Source organism: Cheilinus undulatus, linkage group 17 (assembly GCF_018320785.1).
Source record: "Cheilinus undulatus linkage group 17, ASM1832078v1, whole genome shotgun sequence".
In the NCBI taxonomy this organism is placed as follows: Eukaryota; Metazoa; Chordata; class Actinopteri; order Labriformes; family Labridae; genus Cheilinus; species Cheilinus undulatus.
In genome coordinates this window covers 2,584,128-2,602,253 of record NC_054881.1, presented here as the reverse complement: position 1 = coordinate 2,602,253, position 18,126 = coordinate 2,584,128, and the positions used below count along the sequence as shown (strand labels likewise).

General features: G+C 36.4%; 1 protein-coding gene across 1 annotated transcript; it reads right to left on the bottom strand.

Moving 5' to 3' along the window:
• Positions 1-7,064: 7,064 nt before the first annotated feature.
• Positions 7,065-17,533, bottom strand: LOC121525271 (cytochrome c oxidase subunit 5B, mitochondrial-like). The gene is made up of 4 exons (XM_041811164.1): positions 17,400-17,533; positions 9,650-9,720; positions 7,709-7,808; positions 7,065-7,463 (listed from the first exon to the last, which is right to left on the bottom strand). Exons 1-4 carry the CDS (start codon positions 17,494-17,496, stop codon positions 7,351-7,353), a joined length of 381 nt encoding a protein of 126 aa, XP_041667098.1. The 5' UTR covers positions 17,497-17,533; the 3' UTR covers positions 7,065-7,350.
• Between the last annotated feature and the right edge of the window lie 593 nt (positions 17,534-18,126).

Below are 18,126 nucleotides of genomic sequence, written 5' to 3'. Positions count from 1 at the left end.
ACACCTGTGTTTCAGGGTTGGGGGTTGGGGGCTGAGAATCTCCTGCTCCTCCTGCCTCACATATCTGGAGTTTTAACCCTCCTCTCCTTCATTAGCAGCCTCCTGTTGCCTCTCTTGTTTGAATTCCTGCAGGGCGTGGGCGTGGGCGTGCGGCTCCCCGCGGTCCCCTCTGCTGCTCAGTATTCCTCACAGGCCATGAAGGAGGCAGGAAGTTGTGACACCTAAACTAATTGCGTTTTACCCTTTTCTATTAAAGTTTAGGAGCCGGGCGTCTGAAGAGAAACTTCAGGACGTGACTCTCCTGCATCATGACTGCAGGTCGGCTGCATTAGCCAAGGTTCAGACAGGAAGTCTGGTGTTTAGCATATTTTTTATTCTAATTTTGAAATAGAGGAGCGTGGAGTCATTTTGATTTGTTTGACTGAAACACACGGAGGATGCAAAAGCAAGGTTCTTGATTTCCCTCCACCAAGGCCTCTCTGAACGGCTTCCTGTGTGATAAATGTTCGCACCTTGGTCTGACAGCAGCTTAAATTGTGTTTCAGCATGCAGTGAACCTCTGCAGGGACATTAGCAGCAGTCTGAGCTGCCTCTAATGTGTTTTTACGCTTTCAAGCTGATAGAAGTTAAAGAAAGTGAGCCTGGCATTAGAGTTCTGGGCTCAGGAGAAATGTCACCTTTTATCTTTAAGGTCCAATATTCTCTTTTCCCTCTGATGCTCCAGTTTGTGGATGTTTCACCTCTGAAGAAAGCTGAAGGGATCCTACAGCAGCAGGTAGTTTAAGGCTCTATACCATGGGTGGAGGGAGGGGTGGGCTTAGGGGGCTTCAGCCCTGAATGTTTTCTTAAAAGCCTCGAATCTTTCAGGTCGGTTGTAACTATGTTGCTTATGGCCGTGCTGATCACAGCCTGGAAATGTCATTTTTAAACTAATTCAAAAAATCAAATCTTTGCTAATTGCCAATTTTCACCCATTTTTTGTCACGTCTTTAAGTCTTTGGACCATTTTTTCAAAAATCTGGAGGAGGATTAGGGACATTTTTTTTAAATGGTATGCATTTTTTTATTCTAATAAAAAATGACAGAAGTTTGACTTTTTTGCAGAATATTATAAAAATGCATGCCAATTTTTAATGGCCCCCGATACTCTTTTGTATCTATATACTCACTGCAGTATAGAAAATACTTTCAAAACTGTCCTGAAAATACAATTTTGTGCATTTTTGTGAATAAATAAATAAAAAGTGCAGAAAAATAGTGCATAAAATTTTCAGATATGCAAAAAAAACTTCCAGGGAAGTGTCCACCCCTCGGCCATCTTTAGTTCGGGCTTCGCCCTGGATTTTAAACATGTCTGGCTCCGCCCCTGCTCTACACACCATCAAATCATGAGCTGGGTTCATAAAGAAGTAGGTGAAAAATGCTGATCATGCTTATTCTCTCATTAATGCTTTTACAACCACATTTCCAAAAAAGTAAGGACAGAGCCACCATGGTGTAGCATCCCCTCTTCTCGGGAAGTGAGGAGACCTGTTGATGGAGTCTTGAGAGAGGAATGTCTGATTCTAGCAGCTCAACAGTCCTTCAGAGAAACAGCTACAGCGTGTGTGTTAATCTGTGACCAATCCAGCCTCCACACCTGCTGCTCATCTCCTCTAGAGACACTGCTCTGCAGGATAAAAGCCGGCTCAGACCTCCACTCATCACCAGATCTACCATTTACCCAGCGTGGTGCACAGAAACTCAGGCTCTCAGTAAGTTTAGGTAACTTCTATTATGCATCAGTCTAATTCTGTGCCACTAAACGCTCTGTGTTCCAAGACTCCCCACAACCTTGTCTGCAATCTGAAAATTAAACTCAGATAAACTCAGCTCCAATCAAAACCGAAAGACTGGCTTCCCGTGTCTGCTGCAACAATCTACTTTTCAGCATTAATAGCTCCTTTCCAGACACCATAGGCACTAATGCAACCTCATACCATCAGAGATGCAGGCTTTAGACCTGAGCCAGGAGAACAAGCTGGATGCTCCCTCTCCTCTTTAGTCCATCTGTGGTTTCCTCTGACCACAGAACAGTTTTCCATGTTTCCTCAGTCCATGTTAAATGAGCTTTGGTCCAAAGAAAACGGCGGTGTTTCTGGATCCTGTTCACATATGGCTTCTTCTCTCCATCATCCAGATTTAACTTGAATTCAAAATCTGTTCTGTCACACAGCTGCTCCCTGAGACTTCCTGATTCTCAAATATTCACTTCCTTTAAAAAATCACACTGTCCCGCTTAAAGCCCTTTTAGGATATTGGATATATTCAAAAGTATTAAAAATGAATGAATTTTTTTTTTAAGTTTGGTCCTCAACTCCAGTCCTTGTCATGTACAGCAAACCTGAATTAATTTTCACAATTTTAACCCTATAAGTGCCAGTTTATTTTCATAACGTCACTTGTTTTACACAAAAAATGAATTATTTTCAATATGATGAATGTAAAGCAATTTTTTTGTGCAGTAATTATCAGTCTGTGATATGTCAATGATCAGCACTAACATTGATTTTGATGGACTATTAAGTTTTGTGTAATAAAAAATAAAAAAATATCACACTCTCCCTCTTAAAGCCTTTTTAGGACATTGGATATTTTTAGAAATATTGAACTTGAAAGAATTTTTTCTTGTAATTTTTGCTCCTCAACTGTAATGTATAGCAAATGTGAAATAATTTTCATAATTTTAACCCTGCTCCCTGTGACGGGGCATTATATTTGCTAACGATGGCGTATAGGTGGATTTCTGGAAAATGATGAAATATAGCCATTACTCATTAAATTGTTTTGATCTCAGCTGGTTTTGGGGACGGTTTAATAGCTGTAGGAGTTTACTGGAAACATCCCAAAACACAGAGACATGTTTCCTCTGCTCATATTTTGAATTCGATCATGTTCTGGGAGCCGGATGTGGCCCCCGGGCCGCCAGGTGACCATCACTGCTCTAATGCAACCCCATACCATCAGAGGTGCAGGCTTTAGAACTGAGAGCTCCCTCTCCTCTTTAGACCACAGGACTTCATCTAAGTCATCAGCACGCCCACTCCCAGTATAAACACTACAGGCGTTCACATGTGAAGCCAACAGAGCGGCAGGAGAGAACCTTTAATGTCCTGGACACGTTCAGGAGAGCAGAGCGATCACAGATGGGCTGGAGCCTCTTTAGTAGTACGATAAAACACTGAAGAAGACATTTTCAGGTCATTTGGTGATGACTTTTCTGCTCCAGGTTCCCCCACCTCCTCCTCTTCCCTCTGTGACAGTGGCCCCCCGCTGAGAGACTTGAAAGGTCGTCAGAAGAATCTCTGACAGCCGAGATGAGAGCGCTGCTGCAGTGGAGGAGGTGGGAGGAGATGTGCACGGCCCGTTAAATAGAGAGACAGTGAGTGAGAGTGAAAAAGTGAGGGGAGAACAATGGACTGTCAGAGAAGAAGATGAGAAAGTGGAACGGCAGAAAACTCTGTCAAGAGCTCTGTTATTAACGATTTCACACTCCTCAGAGTTCACGTTTGTGATCGAACATGAAGACTTCAGCAGGTTTCCACACAGCTGCTGCTGTAAACAGGATGGTTTCTGCTGTAAAGTTCAGAACATGGAGGTCTGAGGATGAGCTCACTGCAGGAGGAAGCCTCTAGTGGAGGTCCGACTCTTTCCCTCCAAAACTGGGGAGTTTGGCAGTTTTTGCTGCTTTTTTAGGGCCTGAGCACAGACAGGGAAGGGAAAATAGTGTTTTTTTGTAACTGAGGATGCAACACAACTTATGGATTTCATCAGTGGGCGTGGCTAAATGTCCCAGTGGCGCCCCCTACATCAGAACCCAATCAGCCAATCTGACCCAGGGTTGCCAGGTCTGCAGTTTTCATACTGGTGCAGATAGATTATTTTGGTCCGCAGGGTCAGAAACACCGCCGTCTTCTCTGGACCAAGGCTCATCCAACATGGACTGAGGAAACATGGAAAACTGTTCTGTGGCCAGAGGAAGCCACAGACGCCGTGTCCTGTGGACTAAAGAGGAGAAGGAGCCTCCAGCTTGTTCTCCTGGCAGGCCTCCCTGCAGTCCAGACCTTTCACCAGCAGAAAACATCATTGGCTTCTGTCTTTATTTATATTTTACACTGCATCCCAGCTTTTTTGGAATTGGGGTTGTACTTTGGGGCATTGCATTTGAGGTTGCATGACATGATAAGAGATACAGTATTTCTGCACTGACTCCAACAGTCAGGTCCTCCTCCTGGTTCATGACTGAAGAGGACTTGGCAGTGAACCCGGCTCTGGTTCTGGTGGATCTCTGCTCCATCTGAAGTGGTCTCCCTGTGAGAATCAGTAAACCCTGCACACAGATGGATGGGGATCAGGCGCCCCTGCTCTCTGTGTGTTCACGGCGCTCGCCTTTAAACCCCTGCTGCTCTGAAGTCATCTCTGTCAACAGGTCCGCTGCCACAGTCACTCCTGAGTCAGCTTCTAATCCTGCATCCTGCTCCCACCCGGGTTCTCAGGTCCTCACGTCACTCTGCAGGGACGTTTGAGCAAAGTTAGAGCAAACATTTAAATCCAGCTGTACTGAGAAACAGCCAAAGGAGACGGTCCATACAGCTGTTATTCTAGAGAGAACAGATGTAAAATCCCTTTATCTGAACCATGCTGCATGGAGGGTAAATGTTTGCTGCTGGCGCCATCTGGTGGCTGATGTTCTCCAACCACGGTCACCTGCTGGAAATGTTTAAATCAAACTAAAATATCCAGAAGGACAAACGTTCTTCCTGCAGCTTTGACCATCTTTGATACCACATTCTTCTACCGCTATAATCTCTCTTAGATCTGTGCTCTCAAAGCTACAAACACATCAGTTATGAGACCAGTGCATTAAAGAGGAATGGATCCATCACAACACTGCAAAACCGAGCAGTCTGCTCAGTCTGTTGGCGATGTCGTTTACTGCCTAAATCTGGTCTTAAAGATGCAGCTCGACTTTGAGGTTCTTGAAGATGTTCCACCTCCTCTCTGAAAGCGTCTTCAGTTCAGAATCATCAGAGTTCGCACAAAATCCCTCATCACGAAGACCACCACTGATGGGACCAGTCAGCCCCATTAAGGTTCAGAACGATCAGGATTGAAGTTTGCAGCGTCTCCTCAAAGTCCTGAATATCATGTTTCCTTATTGATCAGACCTGAAATTAATATTAAATGTGATTAGTGCAAGGAAAATAACTTAATCTGGTTTATCTCCCACAAAATCAGCTACTCTGTTTTATTGTCTAAAATATTCTGTTTTAGTACATTTTAAACTTTTTAAACACCAAAATTTAGTTTTCCTCCTTTTTAAAGTCAATTTTTTTCTCATAGATTTACATTTTAAACTTATTTAAACAAAAATGTGCAACTTTTCAAACTCCATATTTTGGGGTCTTTTATTTTGAAGTTAGATATTTTTGAAATTTAACGTTTTTCTTGTAATTTAATCACACATTTAACTCTGAAATATTGAAACTCTTTAGGAAAGATTTAAAGCTTTTGAAATTTTTTCACAGCAAATGCATTTTTTTAACTGCAAATTTTATGTTTTTATTTATTATTTGTAAATTGAGAGAATTAAAACACAATAATATATGAATTGAAATTTACAACTTAAATACTCAACATTTTGAGTTTTGTTTTTTGAAGACATTTTAAACTCTAAAATTCTGAATCTTTCCTGTAAATTTGTCTTTTTAAACTCAGAACTGTCCTGTTTCTTTTTTTTTTTTAATTGACAACCTTTAATTTTAATTTGATTAGATTTTAAACTCCAAAATTATTTTCCTGTAAGTTTGTTTTTTGTTATTTAAAAGTTTGATTTAAAACATTTTATACTGTTTTGTTTTTGTAAATTAAGACATTTATGCCTCCAAGATTTTGAGTCTTCTCTGGTAAATTTATGACCTTGGGGGAAAAAAACAAGAGTTTTCTTTTTTGTTAAATAACTTTATCAACCCAAGATTTTATGGGGGATTTGGGGGGCGGTTTACAACTTTTTAAAATCAAAATTCCAAAGATTTTCTTGCAAATTTATCTTATTTTTTGACACCAAAATTGTGAGCCTGTTCCTTTAATTTTACATCTTTCTTAACTCAATTTATTTATTTTTTTCTATTAAAAATTTAAACTTAGAACTCAAGGTCTCTTTTTTGTTGTTTTTCTTCCAATTTGCACCTTTTTTAAAATCTAGATTCCATGTTTTTTCTTGTAAATTGGTAACATTTTTCTTGGAAGTTTATTTCATTTAAAACAACAATATTCTGTTTTTAGTTTTTAGTTAACTACTTTTTGAACTCAAGAGCTGAAATTGGTTCTTGTAAAATGACATTTTAAACCTTAAAATCCTAAAGTCTAAACTCCAAAACTTTTTAAATGGAACTTCATAAACTCTAAATTTAGGGCTTTTTTGTAAAATGAGAGATTACGTATTTCACAATGTTGTGTTTTTATGGTAGGTTTGAAATTTCAACTCCAAAGTTGTGTTTTTCTTTATTGTAAATTTGTGACTTTTTGAGCTCATAAATTCACAACCGTATAATCAGGAATATTTTAGTTTTTTGGGATTTTTTTAAATTGACAGATCCTTTGTTTTTCAGAGCGGCCCTATTCTGCTGTGCTGGATCCTCACTGATCTGAAACTGTGAAATCCAACCGTGTCTGACTGAGCAGAGGGAGGAATCACAGACTGGATGTGGAGGATTTCACAAACACGGCAGTAAACACGAACACACTCTCCCTGAGGCAGCTGGAGTTTTGAAAAGGATGCAAAGATGTCACTCCAGGACAGCAGCGGAGGATTTTCTTCATCCTCCATGTTTGTTTTTCTTCTGTGATCCTGTTTGATCGACTCATTTACAGATTTTACAGAGAAGAAAAGCTCCTTCAGTGAAACTCTTTAGGTTCTTTAGAAACTGAAACTAACTGGGCTGTGTTGTCTCTGGTTGTTCAAACATTTTTACAGGATCGTTCAGAAGTTTAATGTTCTATAAAAGAAAGGATGAGCGTCAGAGTAATATTAGCTGTAACTTTATTATCTGAATAAAATAAGAGAGTGTAACATGGTACAGTACATGTGTGAATGTAAACTGCTGATGAGTGGAAATGTTTGAAGAATGTGTTGAGTCCCAAACCACATGTGATCCCCGTGTTCACGTTAACACATAAAACAAAGACTGATGAGGTCAGCACATTGATCAAGTAGACCAATCAGACAAGAGCTTGTGACCTAAGACCAGGAAGTAAAGGGCTGAGAGAGAGGGAAGGACTTCCTGGAGAGTGAAGGGGAGAGGGGGGAGGTTAGTGAGGGAGCTCATGAGGAACCAGTTTGTAGTGAGCGCCGCAGGACGGGCAGCGCTGGGCCTCGCCCTGATGGAGCCAGAACCAGACCACGGCCGTGTTGTCTTCCTCACCTGCAGAGAACCGAGAGGAGGTTTAAGAAACAGTCTGAGCTGAAAACACTGATATGACATGTTAGAAATCACTCAGAGCTTACAGAAAGAGTCTCTTCTAAAATAGTTGGGACGCTGTGTGAAATGTAAAGACTTTAAACACTAAGAAGGAAATTAAATACCCATTCTGACAGAGAAGGAAAGCCTCTGTTTTCAAAAATATCCACCTACATGTGGACTAGCTTTAAGAAATATTCCTAACTTACAGACACATCCCACAATCCTCTTGTTTGTGATGGAGGGGACGAGGTGGGGGTCGGCCTTAGAGCCGGCATACTCCTTTGGTCTCATCATGTTGTAGGGATCCTGGACGAGGGGAGAGAAAGCATAAGAAAGATGGACACAGGTTTAATGGACGATATCATTTAAATACTCAGCAGTGAGTCCATTTTCAGAAAAAAATCTAAGTTCCTATCCGGGATGGTCCCAGCAAACGCCTGCTGACCTCTGATAACAGATCCTGGAGTAATGATAAATTACTGTTTAATCTCTGAAACACTCCTACTGACCTAAACACGGCCTCGACATCAGCACAGAACCCTCCCTGGAAACTCCATTTAAGCTCAGAAATTTACTTTTTAAACTCAGATATTCAGTTTTTTTTTCTTAGTAAACCAAGACATCTTAAACACCAAATTTCTGAGTATTTTCCAGTACATTGTTGACATTTGAAACCAAAAATTTTGGAGATGTTTTTGAAGGAAATTTGACCATTTTAAACCCCCTAATTTAGGGTCTTTTTTTGTAAATTTGCAAATACTTAAACTTATAATTTCAAGGGTTGTTCTTGTATGTTGAGACATTTTACCACCAAAATTCCTTTCCTGTAAATTTGTCTTTTTGAATTCAAAAATTTCTACATCTATTTTATCTATCTGTTTAAGCAAATGGAGACATTTAAACGCCAAAGTTTCAAGTCTTTTCCTGTAAATTTTATGTATTTTTAAACTCAAAAGTTTCAGTTTTTACTTTCAGTTGATGACCTTTTGTAATCAAAAACTCCACATTTTTTCATGAGAATTGATGAAATTTTAAACCTAGTATTTTCCAATAAATCTAAGGCTTTCTAAATTTAAAACACTGAGGTTTATATTTTTATCTATTTTATAAATTGAGACATTTTAAACCCCCAAAGTTCAAGGCTGTTCCTGTACATTTCTGACTTTTTAAACTCAAAAATGTTCAGATTTTTTGTTGTCAAATTACAGTTTTATACGCTCAAATTTATTTTTTGTTGATTTACAACTTTTTAAAATCAAAATTAAGTCTTTTCCTCTAAATTATGTCTTTTTAACAAAAAAAAAAACTTTTTCCTTGCCAAATGAAAGTTTTATAAATTCAAGACTTTAGGAGTAAACTTACAACTTCTTAGAATAAAATATTACAAATCTTTTCTTTTAATTTGCTGAAATTTCTAACTCCAAAATTCTGAGTCCTTTCCTGTAAATTTTGTCTTTTAAAAATAGAAAATTTCTACATCTGTTTGATTTATTTGTTTAAGCAAATTGAGACATTTAAACCCCCAAAGTTTCAAGTCTTTTCCTGTAAATGAGTGGCTCTCTAAATTAAAGATGTTTAGGTTTATATTTTTATTTATTTCATAAATTGAGACATTTTAAACCCCCAAATTTCAAGTCTTCCTGAACATTTATGACTTTTAAACTCAAAAATGTTCAGATTTTTTTGTTGTCAAGTTACAGCTCAATACACTCAAGATTATTTTTGGTTGATTTACAACTTTTTAAAATCAAAATTATGAGTTTTTTCTTGTAAATTTATGTATTTTTAAACTTTAAAAACACTGGTTCTCTTTTCACGCTGTTGTGTAACTTTTTAAATTCTGAATTTCCTCCCTGGAAAGTATTTTCCTTCCTCTTCTCTTTCTTCTCCACCATCAGGCTACCTGACCTCATTAATAGTTTAAGGATGCTGATGAAGCATCTCCTGACTGCTCCAACAGTGTAAGTGTTTCTGTGTTAGGTTTCCTTCTTGTATCACAGATAATTTCTCCATCCCGTGTCTTCATGCAGAACATGGTTCATCTTACTCGTGTATTTAAGGCAGTTCTTAAGTGATGTGATTATTTCTTATCATTCTTTTTTCCAAACAGAGGACTCATGGATGTTTCTGCAGGATGTAGATCTTACCGTCCCGTCCTTCATGGCCTTCATGATGATCTTCTCCAGTCCTGTAGCCTGCTCCTCATCAGTGGGAATGCCTGCCATCAGAACAAGTTCAAACACGGTGAAATTAACCACAACTGCAGATCAGTAACTCCAGTTTATCTTCTTTAATGACTAGATTAGTTACAACAGAGGTCAAAGGTTCAGTTTCCTGTTATAAACAAAGAGAACTGTGAGCGTTTTCAGGTCTATTTATCTTACAATTCGGCTACAAAGTTCCAAAAGACTGAAAGTAAAGACTAAAATACAGAGATTTTTTATTGACTGAAATGTTTTTGAGTTTCAAAACAAGAAGACATTTCAGTGTAAAGACTAAAGGCCTTCACACATCAAGAACAGCAGGAATAAACGCCGTTAAAGAGCAAACATTTGGGGTTATTGTTGTCGTGCCTTTCTGAACACATCAGGGGTGATTTTCCAGGTGAACTATTCACATCCTAAAAACACTGCTCTGCCAAAGTCTGCAGTAGATTTTACACTTAAAACTAAATTATAAAACAGCTGCCAAAATACAGACTGATTTGTATTTTTAGTAGTACAATAAATAAACTGTAAAAGAGGATATTCTGTCTGTTATGAAGTCTGAGGTTTGTCATTTATCTAAACAACCTAACTCATCATTTACAGTCACCATGCAGACTTAAACACTGACATAATCTCACCTCTGGGTCTATTTCAGGTCTGCTCCCTCTGAACATTCTGACCTACATCAGACACAAGAGCTCAGGAACATAATCTATACTCCCTACATCTATATCTACACTCCCTATATCTATATCTACACTCCCTATATCTATATCTACACTCCCTATATCTATATCTATACTCCCTATATCTATATCTATATCTACACCTCCTATATCTATATCTACATCTATACTCCCTATATCTGTATCTACACTCCCTATATCTATATCTACACTCCCTATATCTATATCTACACTCCCTATATCTATATCTACACTCCCTATATCTATATCTATACTCCCTATATCTGTATCTACACTCCCTATATCTATATCTAAACTCCCTATATCTATATCTATACTCCCTATATCTATATCTACACTCCCTATATCTATATCTACACTCCCTACATCTATATCTACACTCCCTATATCTATATCTATACTCCCTATATCTATATCTACACTCCCTACATCTATATCTACACTCCCTATATCTATATCTATACTCCCTATATCTGTATCTACACTCCCTGTATCTATATCTATACTCCCTATATCTATATCTACACTCCCTACATCTATATCTATACTCCCTATATCTATATCTATACTCCCTATATCTGTATCTACACTCCATGTATCTATATCTATACTCCCTATATCTATATCTACACTCCCTACATCTATATCTATACTCCCTATATCTATATCTATACTCCCTATATCTGTATCTACACTCCATGTATCTATATCTATACTCCCTATATCTATATCTACACTCCCTACATCTATATCTATACTCCCTATATCTATATCTACACTCCCTACATCTGTATCTATACTCCCTATATCTATATCTATACTCCCTATATCTATATCTACACTCCCTATATCTATATCTACACTCCCTATATCTATATCTATACTCCCTATATCTATATCTACACTCCCTACATCTATATCTATACTCCCTATATCTATATCTATACTCCCTATATCTATATCTACACTCCCTACATCTATATCTACACTCCCTATATCTATATCTATACTCCCTATATCTGTATCTACACTCCCTGTATCTATATCTATACTCCCTATATCTATATCTACACTCCCTACATCTATATCTATACTCCCTATATCTATATCTATACTCCCTATATCTGTATCTACACTCCATGTATCTATATCTATACTCCCTATATCTATATCTACACTCCCTACATCTATATCTATACTCCCTATATCTATATCTATACTCCCTATATCTGTATCTACACTCCATGTATCTATATCTATACTCCCTATATCTATATCTACACTCCCTACGTCTACATCTATACTCCCTATATCTATATCTACACTCCCTACATCTGTATCTACACTCCCTACATCTATATCTATACTCCCTATATCTATATCTACACTCCCTACATCTATATCTATACTCCCTATATCTATATCTATACTCCCTATATCTATATCTACACTCCCTATATCTATATCTATACTCCCTATATCTATATCTATACTCCCTATATCTACATCTACACTCCCTTTATCTATATCTATATCTGTATCTACATCTACACTCCCTATATCTATACTCCCTATATCTGTATCTACACTCCCTATATCTATATCTACACTCCCTATATCTGTATCTACACTCCCTATATCTACATCTATACTTCCTATATCTGTATCTACACTCCCTACATCTATATCTATACTCCCTATATCTATATCTACACTCCCTATATCTATATCTACACTCCCTACATCTATATCTATACTCCCTATATCTATATCTACACTCCCTATATCTATATCTATACTCCCTATATCTATATCTACACTCCCTACATCTATATCTATACTCCCTATATCTGTATCTACACTCCCTGTATCTATATCTACACTCCCTATATCTATATCTATACTCCCTATATCTATATCTACACTCCCTATATCTATATCTATACTCCCTATATCTATATCTACACTCCCTATATCTATATCTACACTCCCTATATCTATATCTATACTCCCTATATCTATATCTACACTCCCTATATCTGTATCTACACTCCCTGTATCTATATCTACACTCCCTATATCTATATCTATACTCCCTATATCTATATCTACACTCCCTACATCTATATCTATACTCCCTATATCTATATCTACACTCCCTATATCTATATCTACACTCCCTACATCTATATCTATACTCCCTATATCTATATCTATACTCCCTATATCTGTATCTACACTCCATGTATCTATATCTATACTCCCTATATCTATATCTACACTCCCTACATCTATATCTATACTCCCTATATCTATATCTATACTCCCTATATCTGTATCTACACTCCATGTATCTATATCTATACTCCCTATATCTATATCTACACTCCCTACATCTATATCTATACTCCCTATATCTATATCTACACTCCCTACATCTATATCTATACTCCCTATATCTATATCTATACTCCCTATATCTGTATCTACACTCCCTACATCTATATCTATACTCCCTATATCTGTATCTACACTCCCTATATCTATATCTATACTCCCTATATCTATATCTATACTCCCTATATCTACATCTACACTCCCTTTATCTATATCTATATCTGTATCTACATCTACACTCCCTATATCTATATCTACACTCCCTATATCTACACCCCCTATATCTACACTCCCTATATCTATATCTAACTCCCTATATCTATATCTATACTCCCTATATCTGTATCTACACTCCCAATATATCTATATCTACACTCCCTATATCTATATCTATACTCCCTATATCTATATCTACATCCCTATATCTATATCTGTATCTACATCTACATCCCTATATCTATAACTGTATCTACATCCCTATATCTATATCTGTATCTACATCTACATCCCTATATCTATATCTATATCTATATCTACATCTACATCCCTATATCTATATCTATATCGATATCTATATCTATATCTGTATCTACATCTACATCCCTATATCTATATCTATATCTATATCTGTATCTATATCTGTATCTACATCCCTATATCTATATCTGTATCTATATCTGTATCTACATCCCTATATCTATATCTATATCTGTATCTACATCTACATCCCTATATCTATATCGATATCTATATCTATATCTGTATCTACATCTACATCCCTATATCTATATCTATATCTATATCTGTATCTATATCTGTATCTACATCTACATCCCTATATCTATAACTGTATCTGTATCTATATCTGTATCTACATCCCTATATCTATATCTGTATCTGTATCTATATCTGTATCTACATCCCTATATCTATATCTGTATCTGTATCTATATCTGTATCTACATCTACACTCCCTATATCTATAACTGTATCTGTATCTATATCTGTATCTACATCCCTATATCTATATCTGTATCTGTATCTATATCTGTATCTACATCCCTATATCTATATCTGTATCTGTATCTATATCTGTATCTACATCCCTATATCTATATCTGTATCTGTATCTATATCTGTATCTACATCTCTATATCTATATCTATATCTATATCTGTATCTACATCTACATCCCTATATCTATATCTATATCAATATCTATATCTATATCTGTATCTATATCTACATCCCTATATCTATATCTATATCTATATCTATATCTGTATCTATATCTGTATCTACATCCCTATATCTATATCTATATCTGTATCTATATCTGTATCTACATCCCTATATCTATATCTATATCTGTATCTATATCTGTATCTACATCCCTATATCTATATCTATATCTGTATCTATATCTGTATCTACATCCCTATATCTATATCTATATCTGTATCTATATCTGTATCTACATCTACATCCCTATATCTATATCTATATCTATATCTATATCTGTATCTACATCCCTATATCTATATCTATATCTGTATCTATATCTGTATCTACATCCCTATATCTATATCTATATCTGTATCTATATCTGTATCTACATCCCTATATCTATATCTATATCTGTATCTATATCTGTATCTACATCCCTATATCTATATCTATATCTGTATCTATATCTGTATCTACATCCCTATATCTATATCTATATCTGTATCTATATCTGTATCTACATCTACATCCCTATATCTATATCTATATCTGTATCTGTATCTATATCTGTATCTACATCTACATCCCTATATCTATATCTGTATCTGTATCTATATCTGTATCTACATCCCTATATCTATATCTGTATCTGTATCTATATCTGTATCTACATCCCTATATCTATATCTATATCTGTATCTGTATCTATATCTGTATCTACATCTACACTCCCTATATCTATATCTGTATCTGTATCTATATCTGTATCTACATCCCTATATCTATATCTATATCTGTATCTATATCTGTATCTACATCTACATCCCTATATCTATATCTATATCTGTATCTGTATCTATATCTGTATCTACATCTACACTCCCTATATCTATATCTGTATCTGTATCTATATCTGTATCTACATCCCTATATCTATATCTATATCTGTATCTATATCTGTATCTACATCTACATCCCTATATCTATAACTGTATCTGTATCTATATCTGTATCTACATCTACATCCCTATATCTTTATGTATTCTCTGTGCCTGCCTGGATCTCCTGTCCTTGTCTGTCCACCAGAAACCTTATGAGCAGGTCTAATTTGATGATCTTAACATGATTTTAATTCCCCGTCTGTGTTTCTGACGGTAACATAACTTCATAGACAAATCCTTCTGATGGTACCAGTAAGCTCATGGTTCACTTCACCACTGTAGCCAGTAGAAAAAGAAATATCAGGAAGTGTGATGCTTCACTGCATCATCACTGCCTTGAGGAAATACTTCAGGTGGTTAACCTGCTGCTGTCAGTCTTTGGCAGAAACTTTAACTCAGAGTTTCTCACATGTGGCGGTGAAGCACGCTGGTGAACTTTAGGAGAGTCTTGGTGTGCCGTGGGAATGTTTACGACCGTACATTAATAATATAGATATAGAACAAGTCAAAATACGGTTTAAAGAGGAGGTTCTACATGGATATGGTCTGCCTCAGGGCCGGTGATACTCAACCTGTGGCTCTTTTATGTCTTCATTTGAAATATTATTCACCCAGAAAACCTAAAAAGAGGGAAATGTTTTGGCCCTTTTCACCTATTTAAGCTACCTCTTGCCGTTGAATACCACTTTTTTCCCTATTTTTTTGCCAATTTTTGACACCTTTTTTTGCTATTTTTACCCATTTTTTGCCACTTTAGGACCATTTTTGCCCTTTTTCACAATTTTTTTTCTCCCTATTTTAACCCCTATAAGCTAACTTTGTCATTAAATACCCCTTTCTTTCTCGTTTTTGCCCATTTTAGCCACTTCTTTCAGGCAATTTTATCCCATTTTTGCCTCTTTTCATCACTTTTCACACATTTCAGCTCTCTTTTGCCACTGAATACCACCTGTTTCCTATTTTTCTCCCATTTTTGCCACTCTTGACTGCTTTTCGCCCATTTAATCACTTTTCCCTCTTTTTTTGCCACATTTTTGCCACTTTTGGATCTTTTTTTGCCACCTGTAACTCACTTCTCCCCCATTTTTGCTACTTTCTCACCCTTTTTCGAACGTTTTCCTCCCCATTTTTGTTGCTTTTTGACCATTTTTGCCTCCTTTAACTTATTGTTATTGCTTCTTTAATCTTTTTTTAGCCACTTTTCACCACTTTGATTGTGGCTCTTACAGAGGTATTTTTAGTAGGGTTGAGTAACACTGCTCTAGGCGGTCTGCATTGGCTGGGATGAATAAAGATATGTCATTAATGATTATTTTTCTAAATTGCATAAATCTGGTGCTTTATTGTCTGTTCTGGCACACTTTAGTTAATCCATGTCAGCGTCTCCCTGCAGCCTCAGTGATGTAAAATCAGTCCACTCCTGCTTAATGCCTCATTTACCTTTAAAACCTCACAGACAGAGATCATTAAACATTTATCTGACTTTAAAAAGTTTACTTAGGATCCAGAAAAGGCTCCTTTCTCTGTGGATAAATTCATGTTTTAGTCTCTAACCTGTGTGTTCTTCTCTTTTCAAAATAAAAGCAGCTCTGCATCCAAACAGGAAGTTGATTAAACTTTACGACTGTGATTAAAACTGTTCAATGTTTGAGAGCCCTACTTTAACTGACTCATTAAACTTGTGTTTAATGATGGAAGTCTGCTGATTATCAATAAAACTTTATAAACTGTCCTGTTGTCTCTAAAAGGAGATTTGATAATATCCAGTCCTGTCCTATAGTGAATGTTTATGAATAATATGTGATATTAACATCATTACAATCTGTTATTGTTCTTTTCTCTATTATAAACCGTATTTACAGTTACAGCTTTATATTCAGGTTAATTTAGTAAATTTCTGGTCATTTATGAAGCTGATATTTCAGTTCAAACATCATTTTGACCCAAACTGAGCTGGTGTTAAAACTGTTACAGCTGACTCACTGATTACTTATTTCAATGATAAATAATGAATGTTTTAATGATCGTACAGTAGAATATAAACATCTAGGCTTTATAAAAGGTCCCAACAGTTCAGATTATTCAGAGATAAATTAGCATTTCCCAGCTATCTGCTAACATTAATAATATTTGTTTTAATGAGCCTAAAATAATGTTTAAACGCTGTTCAACTTCTTCTAACTAAAAATGTTAAAACTGTGATGAAAACATCTGTTTTAAACTGATGAATTTCCTCTAATTTAAATATTTATACTTAAATAACCGAGTATGTCGACCCGTCACTGTTAGCATGTAGCACTGTTAGCAACAAGCTAACCTAGAGGTCTTCCGCCTGAGCTCATCGCAGCGAAATCGCGTTTGTAAATCAGATTTTAACATTTATCAGAGCTTTTAAGGTGGTTTCAGTTCCGTCCTCACCTCCAGCGGCCATCCCGCGGGTCAGAGCCGGGGCTGGGGCAGCCCGGCAGGTTCTGGCGGCTCTGAAAGCCGAGCGGAGCAGTAACCTTGCAGCCATCTTTCCTTCTTCTCTGTCGCAGGGTGATGACGTGTGAGGTTTCATTGGCGTGTCGCCTGGTTTGAACGTGACGTTTCCAGCGCACATTGTTTTGTTTATTCATCTTTAAAGCCCGAAAACACAAATTATAACCAGAAAATTCTCATTTTTTGGAACTTAAATGTTTATTTAACTCTCTACTGGAAAAAAAAATTCAAAATTTTCATAAAATTTATATTTTTTATATCTTATTTGATACATTAGGTGTTTTTGGTAACTGATATCCACTTTTGGGCATCTTTATCACTTATTAGATTGTATTCAGAAGATTTTTTTAGTAACTTATGATCATTTTAACTAGATGGAGGTATCATAAAAGTATCAAACATGATACAACAGGCTTTGAGGGGTTAAAATATATTTAATTTGTGATTCTGATGTTCTGTTATTTGTGTTTGTTGGCTTTATCTACGTTTGATGTTCATTTATAAGAGTCTGTGTCGTTCCTCTGCATTAAACAGTGTATTATTATTACTATTATTATTATTATTATTATTAACTTTTTTAAGGCACAGGTACACAAGCAACAGAAAAGGATAAGGGCCAATAACATTTTTTTTTAACTCAAACTTTTTTCCCGGTGGTAAAACC